This window comes from Hyperoodon ampullatus (genome assembly GCF_949752795.1).
Source record: "Hyperoodon ampullatus genome assembly, chromosome: 2".
Classification (NCBI taxonomy): domain Eukaryota; kingdom Metazoa; phylum Chordata; class Mammalia; order Artiodactyla; family Ziphiidae; genus Hyperoodon; species Hyperoodon ampullatus.
The window spans coordinates 147877726-147893537 of NC_136915.1; the positions used below are offsets into that span (position 1 = coordinate 147877726).

Below are 15812 nucleotides of genomic sequence, written 5' to 3' on the forward strand. Positions count from 1 at the left end.
AACTGGCATAATAATAGTTATCCAATAAATGTGAAATAAATGAAATTTAATTTTGTTTTATCTTCAGAGTGAGAATGACTAAATACCTACTGAGGACCAAATGAAATAATATGTAGGAAGTTCTTTATAAATTTTGAAGAGATGATTCAGTGATTTGACTTCCCTTACTAGTTCTCAGGATGTGCGGTGGCTCAGTGGGCCAGGTGTAGCATTTACAGTTCATCATCATGACCCACTGTGGTCCCTCAGCAGAGCCTGCACAGGACTCAGCAAACCACAGAGTATGGAGATGGAGCCTAGAACTTGTGAGCTGAGGAGGCCTGAATTTGAGTCCCAGCAATACCAGTCAATTTCTGTGATCTTGAAGAAGCTACATCAGCTCCTCAGATCTCAGTTTCTCATCCTTAAAATGATGACATTAAACTTGGATTATCTTTCTATTCCCTACAAACCCTAGAATTCTGTAATTGCCCACTGAAAATCTAAGACTTCCTTAGCAAATACCCTCATATTTCAATGACATCATCACCTTTTAAATTCCTATAGAAATGAAACCAGCTCAAGGACTATAGTCACCATGGAGGGTCTCTTATGAAAAATACCATTGGCACTTTCCAAGGCAGTACAATTTGAGAGGCTCTGGGAAAATCCTCAGCCTCCAAATTTCTCCTCCCATTAGAGATTACTTTTTAAGTCAATGTATTTATTTTATCTAAACTCCCTTTTTAAAAATTCAGATACCTCTGGAAAGAAATAATTTTTCTCCAATCTCAGGTAGAGTGTCTCCTGACTTACACCTGCACTCTCAATCACATAACTTTCAGACTCCAGAAAGAACTTGCTTCCAAAAAATTCTCTTCTTTCCTAGAATTTCTTTATCTCTCTATCAACTCCTTCCTTCTGTACCCATATTATATTCAAATGTATCTCTAAACTTAATACAAACCTTCTTTGATGCTTCTTCCTCTTCTGGGTACTCTACTTTGTATTCTCCTTTACTACTACATTTAGGGACAGAACAGGAGTCAGCAAAGAGAAGGGTGGTTGAAGAATTAAAACTAAAACCAGAGAAGTACTACGTCTTGCCCAACCAAGGGAGAAGGGAATTTCAAGAAGTAAAGTTAATCAACATTGCCAGATTTAAAAAGTGAGAGAGAGAAAGGAGATGAGGACCATAAAGGCTTCTAGCTTCAGAAACTAACTGGAGGCTGACCAATATCCTCCTTATGATTAAATCTAAAGATCTTTGCTATCAGTGGTGGAGGAGACATGGAGGGGTTAATAAAATCTGTAAAGGAAATTGTACCAATTTTCAGAATGTAGACTCTGAAAACTAGGTCTCCTGTGACTCCCTTTGGGACATCTGGCTTACATCCTGCCTCAGCTGCCCTATGTGGAGAGGTAGCAAAGGATTAACAAACACACTCAACTTTTAGATGCAATAATAAGAGCAACTTCTTACTTCTTTTTTGCTTCAGTGTATTTTATTAGCATGCATTATTATTGCCCCATTTATAATAGAAAATTGAGGCTCAGTAGGGGTTAAAAGTACTTTCCAAGTCACACTGTCCCCTAATGCAGTACCCCTGAAAAGATTTCTATTGAAAACACCCCCAAGTTTGGTCTCTGCCTTATCCTTCTAATCTTGTATTCCTTAAAGGACCAAACTACCAGCCTTTCCCCCAAGGTGCCCTGGATACTCCACTGACCTTCAGGTAGCCAAGGAAGAAGACTCTGTCATCGTGCCTTGGGTAGTTTGTAAATGAGGAAAACTGCTTTGATCTATAATGGGCTTAGTTCCTCCCCATATAAGAGTTTACCAGAACACCCTGAAGCTGGCTAGTAATTGCTCCACCAAAAAGTCCCTGAATTCCAGCCATGTGGTTGGTTGTTCAGGGACGGCCAAATAGAAATGGATGGGCAGAGACTCCCTACTGGCTCAGTGAATGATTAACAGCATAAGTAAAGCAACAGTGTTTATCTAATCCCCTTCCTATTCACTAGCCCTCTTTCTTGATAACATGTCGCAATTGTTTACTTTCTCCTCTGCCAACCATTTCCCCTAAGTGGAAATGTAATATAAATTTGACGCCAGAATTCTTTTTTTTCTTTTTATAAACAAAAGAAGGTTATACAAGATGAAAACCAGCTGGCCTGGAAAACTTAGATACTGCAGGGTTCAGACTAGGTCCACAAAAACGATCCACTTTCTGTGATTCTAGGTCCAGCAGGCTTTCCTTGGGTTCAGGGACAGATGACCTTCCCCTGTACTGGTCTCCATCTCACTCCAATAAAGTACAGAGGGTGAAGAGTTCCGGCAATATGCTGAGTTGCTTGGCACATGATCAGTACTCCAGAAGTGCATGACCTCCAGAAGTTGGTCTATCACTGAGTGCTGCTCAGAAGGATGCAACAAAGGGCCAGCCATGTTTGTTATCACATGTGGTCCTAAGAAGGACCACAAACCCTGACATTATCCAATTAAGCTCTTAATCCTCAGGATTAAGGTTTGTGTGCTCAGGGGACTGCTACTAAAGAGCAATTCTTCCTGACCACTTCACCTTTTCTGTAATAAACACCAAAAGTCCTATAAAGTTTTCAGAAAAGGAGTTGAACCACAGCAGAAGTTTTGACAAAAGACAGGAGATTTGAACAGGGCTTTGAATGAAAAGTGGAAATTATTAGATGAAAATAAGAACGATACTAGAGGTAAAGAGAACATAGACCAGGAATTCCCTGGCGGTCCAGAGGTTAGGACTCAGTGCTTTCACTGCTGGGCCCAGGTTTGAGCTCTGGTCAGAGAATTAAGACCCTGCAAGCCATGCGGCAGGGCCAAAAAAAAAAAAAAAGAGAGAGAGAGAGAGAGAGAAGCGTTTAAGCATGGACCAAGTCACAAAGGTGAGGCTGATTTGCTGATTTTTGATTTGACAAGAATGAGTATAAAAGAGGATACAAAACTATGCAGTCTGGAGAACGAAGTTGGAGGAAATATAACCTTTAAAGCTGGGTCTTCAAATACCATTTCTCAATCAGCTGGAATCCTTTTCTTTACTTGCCATAGTGGCTGTTCCAAATTTTTCTCTTCAGGTCACCAAATTGTCTTACTCTCAGCAGATGATCTTGCCTCCTACTTTACTAAGAAATCATTCCACATTAGCTTCTATCTGCCTCAAATTGTCTTCCCTATTCACTCCTGTTTCAGAAGAGTTTTCCTTTCTTTCCTTCCTTATTTTCAATGTAGCTTTCATCCTGAAATGTTCCCTCAGTCTTGCCAAAACCTCAAATTCAAGTTTTCTTCTGTTGTGAGATGTTGAACTTCTCAAAAGAATCTCCTATGTTTCCTGCCTACTTTTTCTCTATAATCATCCCCCCCACCTCCCACTGTGGTCTTCAATGTGGCTTCCTCCCGACTTTACTGACACACCTCTGTGAGGTGTGCCCTTGTCTCAAAATCCAAAATTTCTTTAACTCATCACTTATGACCTCTCGGCAGCCTCTAATGCTGCGGATCATCTCCTTTCTGAAACTCTCTTCTCCTTTGGCTCCCATTACCTTAAACATTCCTGATTTTCCTATCTTACTAACTGCTCTTTTTTCATTGTTATTACCTGTCTTCCTACTTTTCAACCCTAAATATAGATACATCCCAAGTTCTTCCTTTTAAAAATGTTTCTCTTTACATCTTTTTATCTTACCTGTTCTCATGGCTTTAACTATTCCCTATAAGAGGACTACCCCATAACTACTTCTTTATCTCTCATTACTCTCCTAAACGCAGGCTTACATTTTTCATTGCACCTTTATACTCAACAAAGGAGAACTTCTCATTTCCTGCCCAGAAACTTTACCTTCTGACTCCAAGATAAATCCAGGCTTCCTGGAATGGAATTTCAGCCTCACCTTTAAATGCTTCCCCTCCCTCATCCTCTAATGTTCAATCAGTTAACAAGTTGTTTTGATCTTGCAGTGTCTCTCAAATCTGCTGTCTCTTTTCTATTTCTAATGTCATCAAACCAGTTCAGGTCATCATTGTCTCTCCAGTGCATCTATTGCTATACACCTCTCATTGGTTTCTCTGTCTCAGTTCTTTTCCTACTACACCCGTCCTACATACTGTTGTGAGAGAAATCTATGTTCTGTCCTTATCACTTCCTTGCTTGAAAGTTTTCCATCTCTACTCACTGCCTATGAAATAAAACTTAAATTCTCTAACTTGCCCTTTAAAAGCCTCCATAGGGCTTCCCTGGTGGCGCAGTGGTTGAGAGTCCGCCTGCCGATGCAGGGGACACGGGTTCGTGCCCCAGTCTGGGAAGATCCCACATGCCGCGGAGCGGCTGGGCCCGTGAGCCATGGCCGCTGGGCCTGTGCGTCCGGAGCCTGTGCTCCGCAATGGGAGAGGCCACAACAGTGAGAGGCCCACATAACGCAAAAAAAATAAAAAATAAAAAAAAAAAATAAAAAAAAAAAAGCCTCCATAAACTGGCTTTTTTTTTAACATCTTTATTGGAGTATAATTGCTTTACAATGGTGTGTTAGTTTCAGCTTAATAACAAAGTGAATCAGTTATACATATACATATGTTCCCATATCTCTTCCCTCTTGTGTGTCCCTCCCTCCCACCCTCCCTAACCCACCCCTCTAGGTGGTCACAAAGCACTGAGCTGATCTCCCTGTATTATGCGGCTGCTTCCCACTAGCTATCTATCTTACATTTGGTAGTGTATATATGTCCATGCCACTCTCTCACTTTGTCACAGCTTACCCTTTAATGTATCTTTCCAACCTCCTCTATCATCACTTCCCATGCTTTATCCAGGTAATCCAGGCTATGTGGATTACCCCAAACATGCTCCATCTCTTCTGCCTCTTTGCAGCACCTTTCTAAAAAAAATAATATTGGGCTTCCCTGGTGGCACAGTGGTTGAGAGTCCACCTGCTGATGCAGGGGACACGGGTTCGTGCCCCAGTCCGGGAAGATCCCACATGCCGTGGAGCGGCTAGGCTCATGAGCCATGGCCGCTGAGCCTGTGTGTCCGGAGTCTGTGTGCCACAACGGGAGAGGCCATAACAGTGAGAGGCCCACACACCGCAAATAAAAAAGAAAAGAATAATAATAATAATATTAAAAACTCAATTTAAAACATGAAAGAATTTGAAGAGAATTTCATCATTCTAAGACAACTGTTTTCATCTGTGCCTATTATTGCCTGGTCCTTCTCTACAAGAATAAAGGTTTTACATAAATGCAATTGTAAATACTTGTTCTTCTGTACTCTATTTTTCCTTAAGATTATGCTTTTAAAAATGGTTCTGAAGAACCTAGGGGCAGAACAGGAATAAAGATGCAGACGTAGAGAATGGACTTGAGGATATGGGGAGGGGGAAGGGTAAGCTGTGACAAAGCGAGAGAGAGGCATGGACATATATACACTACCAAATGTAAAATAGATAACTAGTGGGAAGCAGCCGCACAGCACAGAGAGATCAGCTCGGTGCTTTGTGACCAATTAGAGGGGTGGGATAGGGAGGGTGGGAGGGAGACGCAAGAGGGAGGGCATATGGGGATATATGTATATGTATAGCTGATTCACTTTGTTATACAGCATAAAATAACACAACAATGTAAAGCAATTATACTCTAATAAAGATGTTTTAAAAAAAAGATTATGTTTTTTTTTTGTTTGTTTTTTTTTTTTTTTTTTTGCGGTACGCGGGCCTCTCACTGTTGTGGCCTCTCCCGCTGCGGAGCACAGGCTCTGGACGTGCAGGCTCAGCGGCCATGGCTCACGGGCCCAGCCGCTCCGCGGCATGTGGGATCCTCCCAGACCGGGGCATGAATCCGTGTCCCCTGCATCGGCAGGCGGACTCTCAACCACTGCGCCACCAGGGAAGCCCAAAGATTATGTTTTTAGAGCAGAAACAAGAACTACAATCCTGCCACCTGTGGAACAAAAACCACATTCACAGAAATATAGACAAAATGAAAAGGCAGGGCCTCCCTGGTGGCGCAGTGGTTGAGAGTCCGCCTGCCGATGCAGGGGATACGGGTTCGTGCCCCGGTCTGGGAGGATCCCATATGCCGCGGAGCGGCTGGGCCCGTGAGCCATGGCTGCTGAGCCTGCGCATCCGGAGCCTGTGCTCCGCAACGGGAGAGGCCACAACAGTGAGAGGCCCGCGTACCACAAAAAAAAAAAAAAAAAAAAAAAAAAAAAAAATGAAAAGGCAGAGGACTATGTACCAGATGAAGGAACAAGATAAAACCTCAGAAAAATAACTAAATGAAGTGGAGATAGGCAGCCTATCTGCTAGAAAAAGAATTCAGAATAATGATAGTGAAGGTGATCCAGGACCTTGGAAAAAGAACAGAGGCAAAGATTGAGAAGATGCAAGAAATGTTCAACAAAGACCTAGAAGAATTAAAGAACAAACACCTAGAAGAATTAAAGAACAAACAAACAGAGATGAACAATACAATAACTGAAATGAAAAATACACTAGCAGGAATCAACAGCAGATTAACTGAGGCAGAAGAATGCATATGTGACCTGGAAGACAGAATGGTGGAATTCATTGCCATGGAACAGAATAAAGAAAAAAGAATGAAAAGAAATGTAGACAGCCTAAGAGGCCTTTGGGACATTAAATGAAACAACATTCATATTATAGGGGTCCCAGAAGGAGAAGAGAGAAAGGACCGAGAAAATATTTGAAGAGGTTATAGTCGAAAACTTCCCTAACGTGGGAAAGGAAATAGCCACCCAAGTCAAGGAAGTGCAGAGAGTCCCATACAGGATAAACCCAAGGAGAAACATGCTGAGACATACAGTAATCAAACTGACAAAAAATAAGGACAAAGAAAAATTATTAAAAGCAACAAGGGAAAAATGACAAATAACATACAAGGGAACTCCCAAAAGGTTAACAGCTGATATCTCAGCAGAAAGTCTACAAGCCAGAAGGGAGTAGCAAAATATATTTAAAGTGATGAAAGGGAAGAACCTACAACCAAGATTACTCTACCGGGCAAGGATCTCATTCAAATTCGACAGAGAAATCAAAAGCTTAACAGACAAGCAAAAGCTAAGCAAATTCAGCACCACCCAACCATCTCTACAACAAATGCTAAAGGAACTTCTCTAAGAGGGAAACACAAAAGAAGAAAAGGACCTACAAAAACAAACCCAAAACAATTAAGGAAATGGTAATAGGAACATGCATGTCAATAATTACTTTAAATGTGAATGGATTAAATGCTCCAACCAAAAGACACAGGCTTGCTGAATGGATACAAAAACAAGACCCATATATATGTGGTCTACAAGAGACTCACTTCAGACCTAGGGACACATACAGACTGAAAGTGAGGGGATGGAAAAAGATATTCCACCCAAATGGAAATCAAAAGAAAGCTGGAGTAGCAATACTCATATTGGACAAAATAGACTTTAAAATAAAGAATGTTATAAGAGACAAGGAAGGACACTACATAACAATCAAAGGAGCTATCCAGGAAAATATAACAATTATAAATATATATGCACCTAGCATAGGAGCACCTCAATACATAAGACAAATGCTAAGAGCTATTGAAGAGGAAATCAACTGTAATACAACAATAGTGAGGGACTTTAACACCTCCCTTACACCAATGGACAGATCATGCAGACAGAAAATTAATAAGGAAATACAAGCTTTAAATGACACCAAAGACCAGATAGATTTAATTGATATTTACAGGACATTCATCTGAAAAGAGCAGACTACACTTTGTTCTCAAGTGCACATGGAACATTCTCCAGGATAGATCACATCTCCGGTCACAAATCAACCTCAGTAAATTTAAGAAAATTGAAATTATGCCAAGCATCTTTTCCAACCACAATGCTATGAGATTAGAAATAAATTACAGGGAGAGAAATGTAAACAACACATACACATGGCTAAACAATACGTTACTAAATAATCAAGGCTAGAGCTTCCCTGGTGGCGCAGTGGTTGAGAGTCCACCTGCTAATGCAGGGGACACGGGTTTGTGCCCCAGTCCAGGAAGATCCCACATGCTGTGGAACGGCTAGGCCCCTGAGCCATGGCTGCTGAGCCTGTGCATCCAGAGCCTGTGATCCACAATGGGAGAGGCCACAACAGTGAGACGCCCACGTACTGCAAAAAAAAAAATAATAATAATAATCAAAGCTAAACAATACGTTACTAAATAATCAAGAGATCACTGAAGAAATCAAATAAGAAATCAAAAAATACCTAGAGACAAATGACAACAAAAACATGACGATCCAAAACCTATGGGATGCAGCAAAAGCAGTTCTAAGAGGGAAGTTTATAGCAATACAAGCCTACCTCAAGAAACAAGAAAAAATCTCAAATACACAATCTAAGCTTACACCTAAAGGAATTAGAGAAAGAAGAGCAAACAAAACCCAAAGTTAGCAGAAGGAAAGAAATCATAAAGATCAGAGCAGAAATAAATGAAATAGAAACAAAGAAAACAATAGCAAAGATCAATAAAACTAAAAGCTGGTTCTTTGAGAAGATAAACAAAATTGATAAACCACCACCCAGACTCATCAAGAAAAAGAGGGAGAGGACTCAAATAAATAAAATGAGATATGAAAAAGGAGAAGTTATAACAGACACCACAGAAATACAAAGCATCCTAAGAGATTACTACAAGCAAGTCTATGCCAATAAAATGGACAACCTGGAAGAAATGGACAAATTCTTAGAAAGGTATAACCTTCCAAGACTGAACCAGGAAGAAATAGCACATATGAACAGACCAATCACAAGCACTGACATTGAAACTGTGATTAAAAATCTCCCAACGAAAAAAAGGCCAGGACAAGATGGCTTCACAGGTGAATTCTATCAAACATTTAGAGAAGAGGTAACACCCATCTTTCTCAAACTCTTCCAAAAAACCGGAGAGCAAGGAATACTCCCAAACTCATTCTACAAGGCCACCATCACCCTGATACCAAAACCAGACAAAGATATTACAAAAAAAGAAAATTACAGACCAATATCACTGATGAATATAGATGCAAGAATCCTCAACAAAATACTAGCAAACAGAATCCAACAACACATTAAAAGGATCATTTACCATGAGCAAGTGGGATTTATCCCAAGGATACAAGGATTCTTCAATATATGCAAATCAATCAATGTGATACACCATATTAACAAACTGAAGAACAAAAACCATATGATCATCTCAGTGATGCAGAAAAAGCTTTTGACAAAATTCAACACTCATTTATGATAAAAACTCTCCAGAAAGTGGGCATAAAGAGAATCTACCTCAACATAATAAAGGCCATATAGGACAAACCCACAGCAAACATAATTCTCAATGGTGAAAAACTGAAAGCATTTCCTCTAAGATCAGGAACAAGATAAGGATGTCCACTCTCACCACTATTATTTAAAAATAGTTTTAGAAGTCCTAGCCATGGCAATCAGAGAAGTAAAAGAAATAAAAGGAATACAAATTGGAAAAGAAGAAGTAAAACAGTCACTGTTTGCAGATGACATGATACTATACATAGATAATCCTAAAGATGTCACCAGAAAACTACTAGAGCTAATCAATGAATTTGGTAAAGTTGCAGAACACAAAAGTAATGTATAGAAATCTCTTGCATTCCTATACACTAAAAATGAAAGGTCAGAAAGAGAAATTAAGGCAACAATCCCATTCACCACTGCAACAAAAAGAATAAAATACCTAGGAATAAACCTACATAAGGAGGTAAAAGACCTGTACTCAGAAAACTATAAGACACTGATGAAAGAAATCAAAGATGACACAAACAGATGGAGACATATACCATGTTCTTGGATTGGAAGAATCAATATTGTGAAAATGACTATACTACCCAAAGCAATCTGCAGATTCAATGCAATCCCTATCCAATTACCAATGGCATTTTTTATAGAACTAGAACAAAAAATCTAAAAATTTGCATGGAGACACAAAAGACCCTGAATAGCCAAAGCAATCTTGAGGGAAAAAAATGGAGCTGGAGGAATCAGACTCCCTGAGTTCAGACTATACTACAAAGCTACAGTAATCAGGACAATATGGTACTGGCACAAAAACAGAAATATAGATCAACGGAACAGGATAGAAAGCCCAGAGGTAAACCCACGCACCCATGGTCAACTAATCTATGACAAAGGAGGCAAGGATATACAATGGAGAAAAGACAGTCTCTTCAATAAGTGGTGCTGGGAAAACTGGACAGTTACATGTAAAAGAATGAAATTAGAACACTCCCTAACACCATACACAAAAATAAACTCAAAATGGATTAAAGACCTAAATGTAAGACTGGACACTATAAAACTCTTAGAGGAAAATATAGGAAGGACACTCTTTCACATAAATCACAGCAAGATCTTTTTTTGACCCACCTCCTAGAGTAATGGAAATAAAAACAAAAATAAACAGATGGGGCCTAATGAAGCTTAAAAGCTTTTGCACAGCAAAGAAAACTATAAACAAGACGAAAAGACAACCCTCAGAATGGGAGAAAATATTTGCAAACGAATCAAGGGACAAAGGATTAATCTCCAAAATATGTAAACAGCTCATCACTCAATATTAAAATAACAAACAACCCAATTAAAAAATTGGCAAAAGACCTAAATAGACATTTCTCCAAAGAAGACATACAGATGGCCAAGAGGCACATGAAAAGCTGCTCAACATCACTAATTATTAGAGAAATGCAAATCGAAACTACAATGAAGGGCTTCCCCGGTGGTGCAGTGGTTGAGAGTCCGCCTGCTGATGCAGGGGACACGGGTTCGTGCCCCATTCCGGGAAGATCCCACATGCCACGGAGCGGCTGGGTCCGTGAGCCATGGCCGCTAAGCCTGCACGTCTGGAGCCTGTGCTCTGCAACGAGAGAGGCCACAACAGTGAGAGACCCGCGTACCACAAAAAAAAGAAAAAAAAACTACAGTGAAGTATCACCTCACACCAGTTAGAATGGACATCATCAGAAAATCTACAAATAACAAATCCTGGAGAGGGTGTGGAGAAAAAGGAACCCTCTTGCCCTGTTGGTGGGAATGTAAATTGATACAGCCACTATGGAGAACAGTATGGAGGTTCCTTAAAAAACTAAAAATAGAATTACCATATGATCCAGCAATACCACTACTGGGCATATACCCAGAGAAAACCATAATTCTAAAAGACCCATGCACAACAGTGTTCATTGCAGCACTATTTACTATAGCCAGGTCATGGAAGCAACCTAAATGTTCACTGACAGATGAATGGATAAGAAGATATGGTACATATATACAATGGAATATAACTCAACCATAAAAAGGAACAAAATTGGGTCATTTGTAGAGGCATGGAAGGACCTAGAGACTGTCATACAGAGTGAAGTAAGTCAGAAAGAGAAAAACAAATATCGTATATTAACGCATATATGTGGAATCTAGAAAAATGGTATAGATGAATGGGTTTGCAAGGCAGAAATAGAGACAAAGATGTAGAGAACAAATGTATGAGCACCAAGGTGGGGAAGCAGGGAGATGGTGGTGGTGGTGTGATGAATTGGAAGATTGGGATTGATATATATACACTAATATGTATAAAATAGATAACTGATAAGAACCTGCTGTATAAAATAAATAAATAAATAAAATACTTACCTGCAAAAAAAAAAAGTCAAACTTCCAGTTATAAGATAAATAAGTCATAGGGATGTAATATATAACATGATGACTACAATTAATACTGTGGTATGATATATAGGAAAGTTGCTGAGAGTGAATTGTAAGAGTTCTCATCACAAGGAGAAATCTTTCTTTTCTTTTTATTTTATCTATATGAGATGGTGAATGTTAACTAAACCTATTGTGGTAATCATTTCACAATATATGTAAATCAAACCATCATGTTGTACACCTTATTCTTATACAGTGATGTATGTCAACTATTTCTCGATAAAACTGGAAAAAAAAAGAATAAATATAAAGAAAAAGATAAACATCTGAGGCAATTTCAGAGGGAGGTAAGTACTATGAAGTAAAAGAAAGCAGGTTGAGGGGACAAGGAGGGGAGGTTGTATCCTAAGCAGGATGGTTGGTCAAGGATTGAGATGATCAGAAGTAAGCAGAGTCCTCAAGGAAGTGAGAAATATCTGGGGAAAAATCATTCAACGCAGTGGGAACTTCAGATCTAGAACCTTGAATCCTGAGCTCATGCTAGGGCTGGAAATCCAATGGCTGATAAAAACTAATGGGATACCTAACCTCAAGGAGCTTACAGCCCTGTGAGAGAATCAATGAATCTTAATAAAATTAATCACACTCCAAATGCAAAGCTCCAATCATGGTAATTTTGCTCAGCAGAAACCATTGACATGTTTGGTTATTTTAGAGGTGGGTGGCGGGTATAATTGGCACAGGATCCAGATTTGCTTTTCATGGAGATAACTAGATTATACTTGACTGCTATGTGCAGGAGCCTGATAGTCTAATCTCAGAACAGAATGCAGTCAGTACACCGCCGCTGAGAATGAGAGCAAACCAGAAGAGTGGACCCTGGCCGGGACGGCAAAGGCAGCAAATGGCTGAAGACCTGCGAGAAGAGAGGGATTTTGTTGATGCCTATAACAGTGAAATACAGTGAACATTGGAATCTTCCATCTCAGAGCTGAAGAGAATCCATAAGATGACCAGCTCCAGGACTTGAGAGAAGTAAAATGTATGTGTGTGTGTTTGTGTGTGTGTATGTGTGTGCATGAGAAAGAGAGATTTATTTCTTCCCTTAAAGTCAACACAGGATAGAAAACTCAAAATTACTGAAGACAGAACATTTTCATAAAAATCAGCAGTGATTCCAGTTCCCAGAAATAGACACTGATAATATTACAGTTTACTTCTTTCCAGGTTTTCCTCAACACATTTTTTCACAGTTGATATTGTACTACATATGCAATTTTGTGCAGTTTTTATTCCCCACTTCACGTCATAATATAATTTTATAAAACAAATAACATCTCCACGTCATTCATATTAATTATAACCCTCATTTATCACATAAGGTAACAAAGACTGGAGAATTGACCCTTGACCAAAACCTAACAGTTAACAAGGGGTCAAGACTTCTGCCCCATAGTGCAGCATTTCTGAGCCTACATTCCAGATCCTGAAGTCATGTGTCTAATGTGTAATACATTTCTAGACCCTCTATCTGGGATATACACGTCTTCTAATATAGGCTGTCATTAAAGAAAAGAAAATATACAATAATGATCTTTTAATTAATAAAAAATTTATGAAAATAAGTATGAAACAGGCACCAGAGGTCAAAGTGGACATATTACCTATATTATGTGACCTTACAATATACAATTACACGTAATATTGTGAAATACTTTCTATCATCTCATAAAATGGTGTGCTGTGGTTTAGCAGAGAATCTCCTTGTAATCTTTTTAAAATAGTATCTATTAGATCTAACAGTATAAATGTTATAGTGTAACTATCTTATGGAATCCAAACATTTCTACATGTTAACTCTGTTCTATGTAGAATAAAAGCATCTGGAAAATGTGAAAAAAAAGATTATGTTTTGAAATTTTTCTGTCCATAATTATCACTGTAAAAGACTGTATTACATTTGATGTATCATAATTTTTTAAAATTTTCCTTAGATAGGACGTTTCTAATGCTCACAAGGTCTTGCTAGTATAGACAATATAGGCAATAATATAATGAACAGCTTACAATTTAAAATCATTTTGGTCAATTTAGATTAATCGTAGGAGTAGGAGTAACCATTTACTTGGTTAAAAAGCTTATGACTCTCATTTGCAACAGTGTGGTTGGACCTATAGGGTATTATGCTTAGTGAAATAAGTCAGGCAGAGAAAGAAAAATACTCTATGTTATCCCTTGTATGTGGAATCTAAAAAATAAAACAAATGAATGAATATAACAAAACAGAAACAGACTCACAGATATAGAGAACAAGCTAGTGGCTACCAGTGGGGAGACGGAAGCAGGAAGAGGCAAGATAGGGGTAGTGGATTAAGCAGTACAAAATAGTATGTATAGGGCTTCCCTGGTGGCGCAGTGGTTGAGAGTCCGCCTGCCGATGCAGGGGACACGGGTTCGTGCCCCGGTCTGGGAAGATCCCACATGCCGCGGAGCGGTTGGGCCCGTGAGCCATGGCCGTTGAGCCTGCGCGTCCGGAGCCTGTGCTCCGCAATGGGAGAGGCCACAACAGTGAGAGGCCCACGTACAGCAAAAAAAAAAAAAAAAAAAAAAAAAAAAAAAAAATAGTATGTATAAAATAGTTAAGCAATAAGGATATATTGTACAGAGCATGGAAATATAGCCATTATTTTTTGTAACTTTAAATGGAATCTAATCTATTAACAATTGAATCACCATGTTGTACACCTGAAATTAGTATAATATTGTGAATCAACTCTACTTCAATTAAAAAAAAAAGTTTATGACTCTTTACTACATTTCTCAAATCTTCTTTCCACTTGGAACATCCTTTTCCCTAATCTTTGTATCTAAATCGTAATCACTCTCAAGGGCCCAAAAAACTATGCCGTCTACCTTGACCATTTTCCTGTCTCCTCCTCCTCTTAAGACAGAAGTCAGCCTCCTCCCATGCAAGCGCCCATAGCACAGTTTTCATGAGAGGGGCTTGCTTCATTCTAAACACACTGAATTAATGATATGTATATATGTGTCTATTAACAGACTGTAGGCTACCCGAGAGGCTGTTTCTTGTTCTCCCTCATAACTTCCCCTAGAGATTTTCCATTATTTCAAGCTCTCTTCTGTATTTTGTTTGTACTTTACCAAGAGTTCCTATGCGTTTGGAGTAGAGGTCAGAGTCAGAGATGGGAGAAGCTTGTCATACCAGATCAGTATAAAATCTTGACAAGAAAACCTAAGGATTCTTATTTCTTTCGCCCTCTGAAAAAAGAATAAGAAAATATATTCATATGTGTTGCAACATCTCAAATTGAGGTGTAAGTTTCATCCAAAAGGCAGTGAGCAATATTACAACATAAGATTTGGGAACCTGGTTTTATAAACAGGATGTCTGGGAGATCCAGACGAGAGTTTGGGTTCTAACTCTACTTTTGTCTCGATAAGTCATTTTTAAGGATATAGCTGTTCTGAGCCTATTTTCCCAAAATGAGACATTAATTTTTGCCTCATAAGTTTTGGTTAATTGGGGGTTAATTTTTGCCTTATAATTTGCATCTCATATTAAAAAATGAAACAGTAATTCCCTGGCAGTCCAGTGGTTAGTACTCCACGCTTTCACTGCCGAGGGCCCAGGTTCAATCCCTGATTGGGGAACTAAGATTCCCCCAACCCATGCGGCATGGCCAAAAAAAGAAAAGAGAAAAAAAAAAAAAAGGCATGTACCTTAGCTGTGATCTGAGCTTCCCATTCTCTTTCAGACAGGAAATTAAACCTTTCCCTCCCTATTAATGCGTTTCTAATTCTGGTCTTAGACAATCACCACACTTGGTCATTCTACATCCAACACACACACACACACACACACACACACACACACACACACACACACACACACACACACACACACACACACACACACACACACACACACACACACACACACACACCATGCGTCATGCAACTGCAGCTGGTTACTATGAAGTTACATTTCGGCCCAAAGAAAGAAAAATCTGAAACCAATTTCAGAACCAAGAGGAAATTTTATTCATAGGAGTATTTCTATTACCCAGTCTGCTCAGACAATG

General features: G+C 39.2%; 1 protein-coding gene across 1 annotated transcript in view; it reads right to left on the minus strand.

Moving 5' to 3' along the window:
- C4BPA (complement component 4 binding protein alpha) overlaps window positions 1–2428 on the minus strand; it is a gene marked incomplete at both ends in the record, with an annotated part of 120117 nt that extends 117689 nt beyond the window's left edge. Inside the window, one exon of the mRNA XM_079723180.1 lies at window positions 2272–2428. Coding sequence (XP_079579306.1) covers window positions 2272–2428 — 157 coding nt within the window. The remainder of the gene's footprint in view (window positions 1–2271) is intronic.
- Between the last annotated feature and the right edge of the window lie 13384 nt (window positions 2429–15812).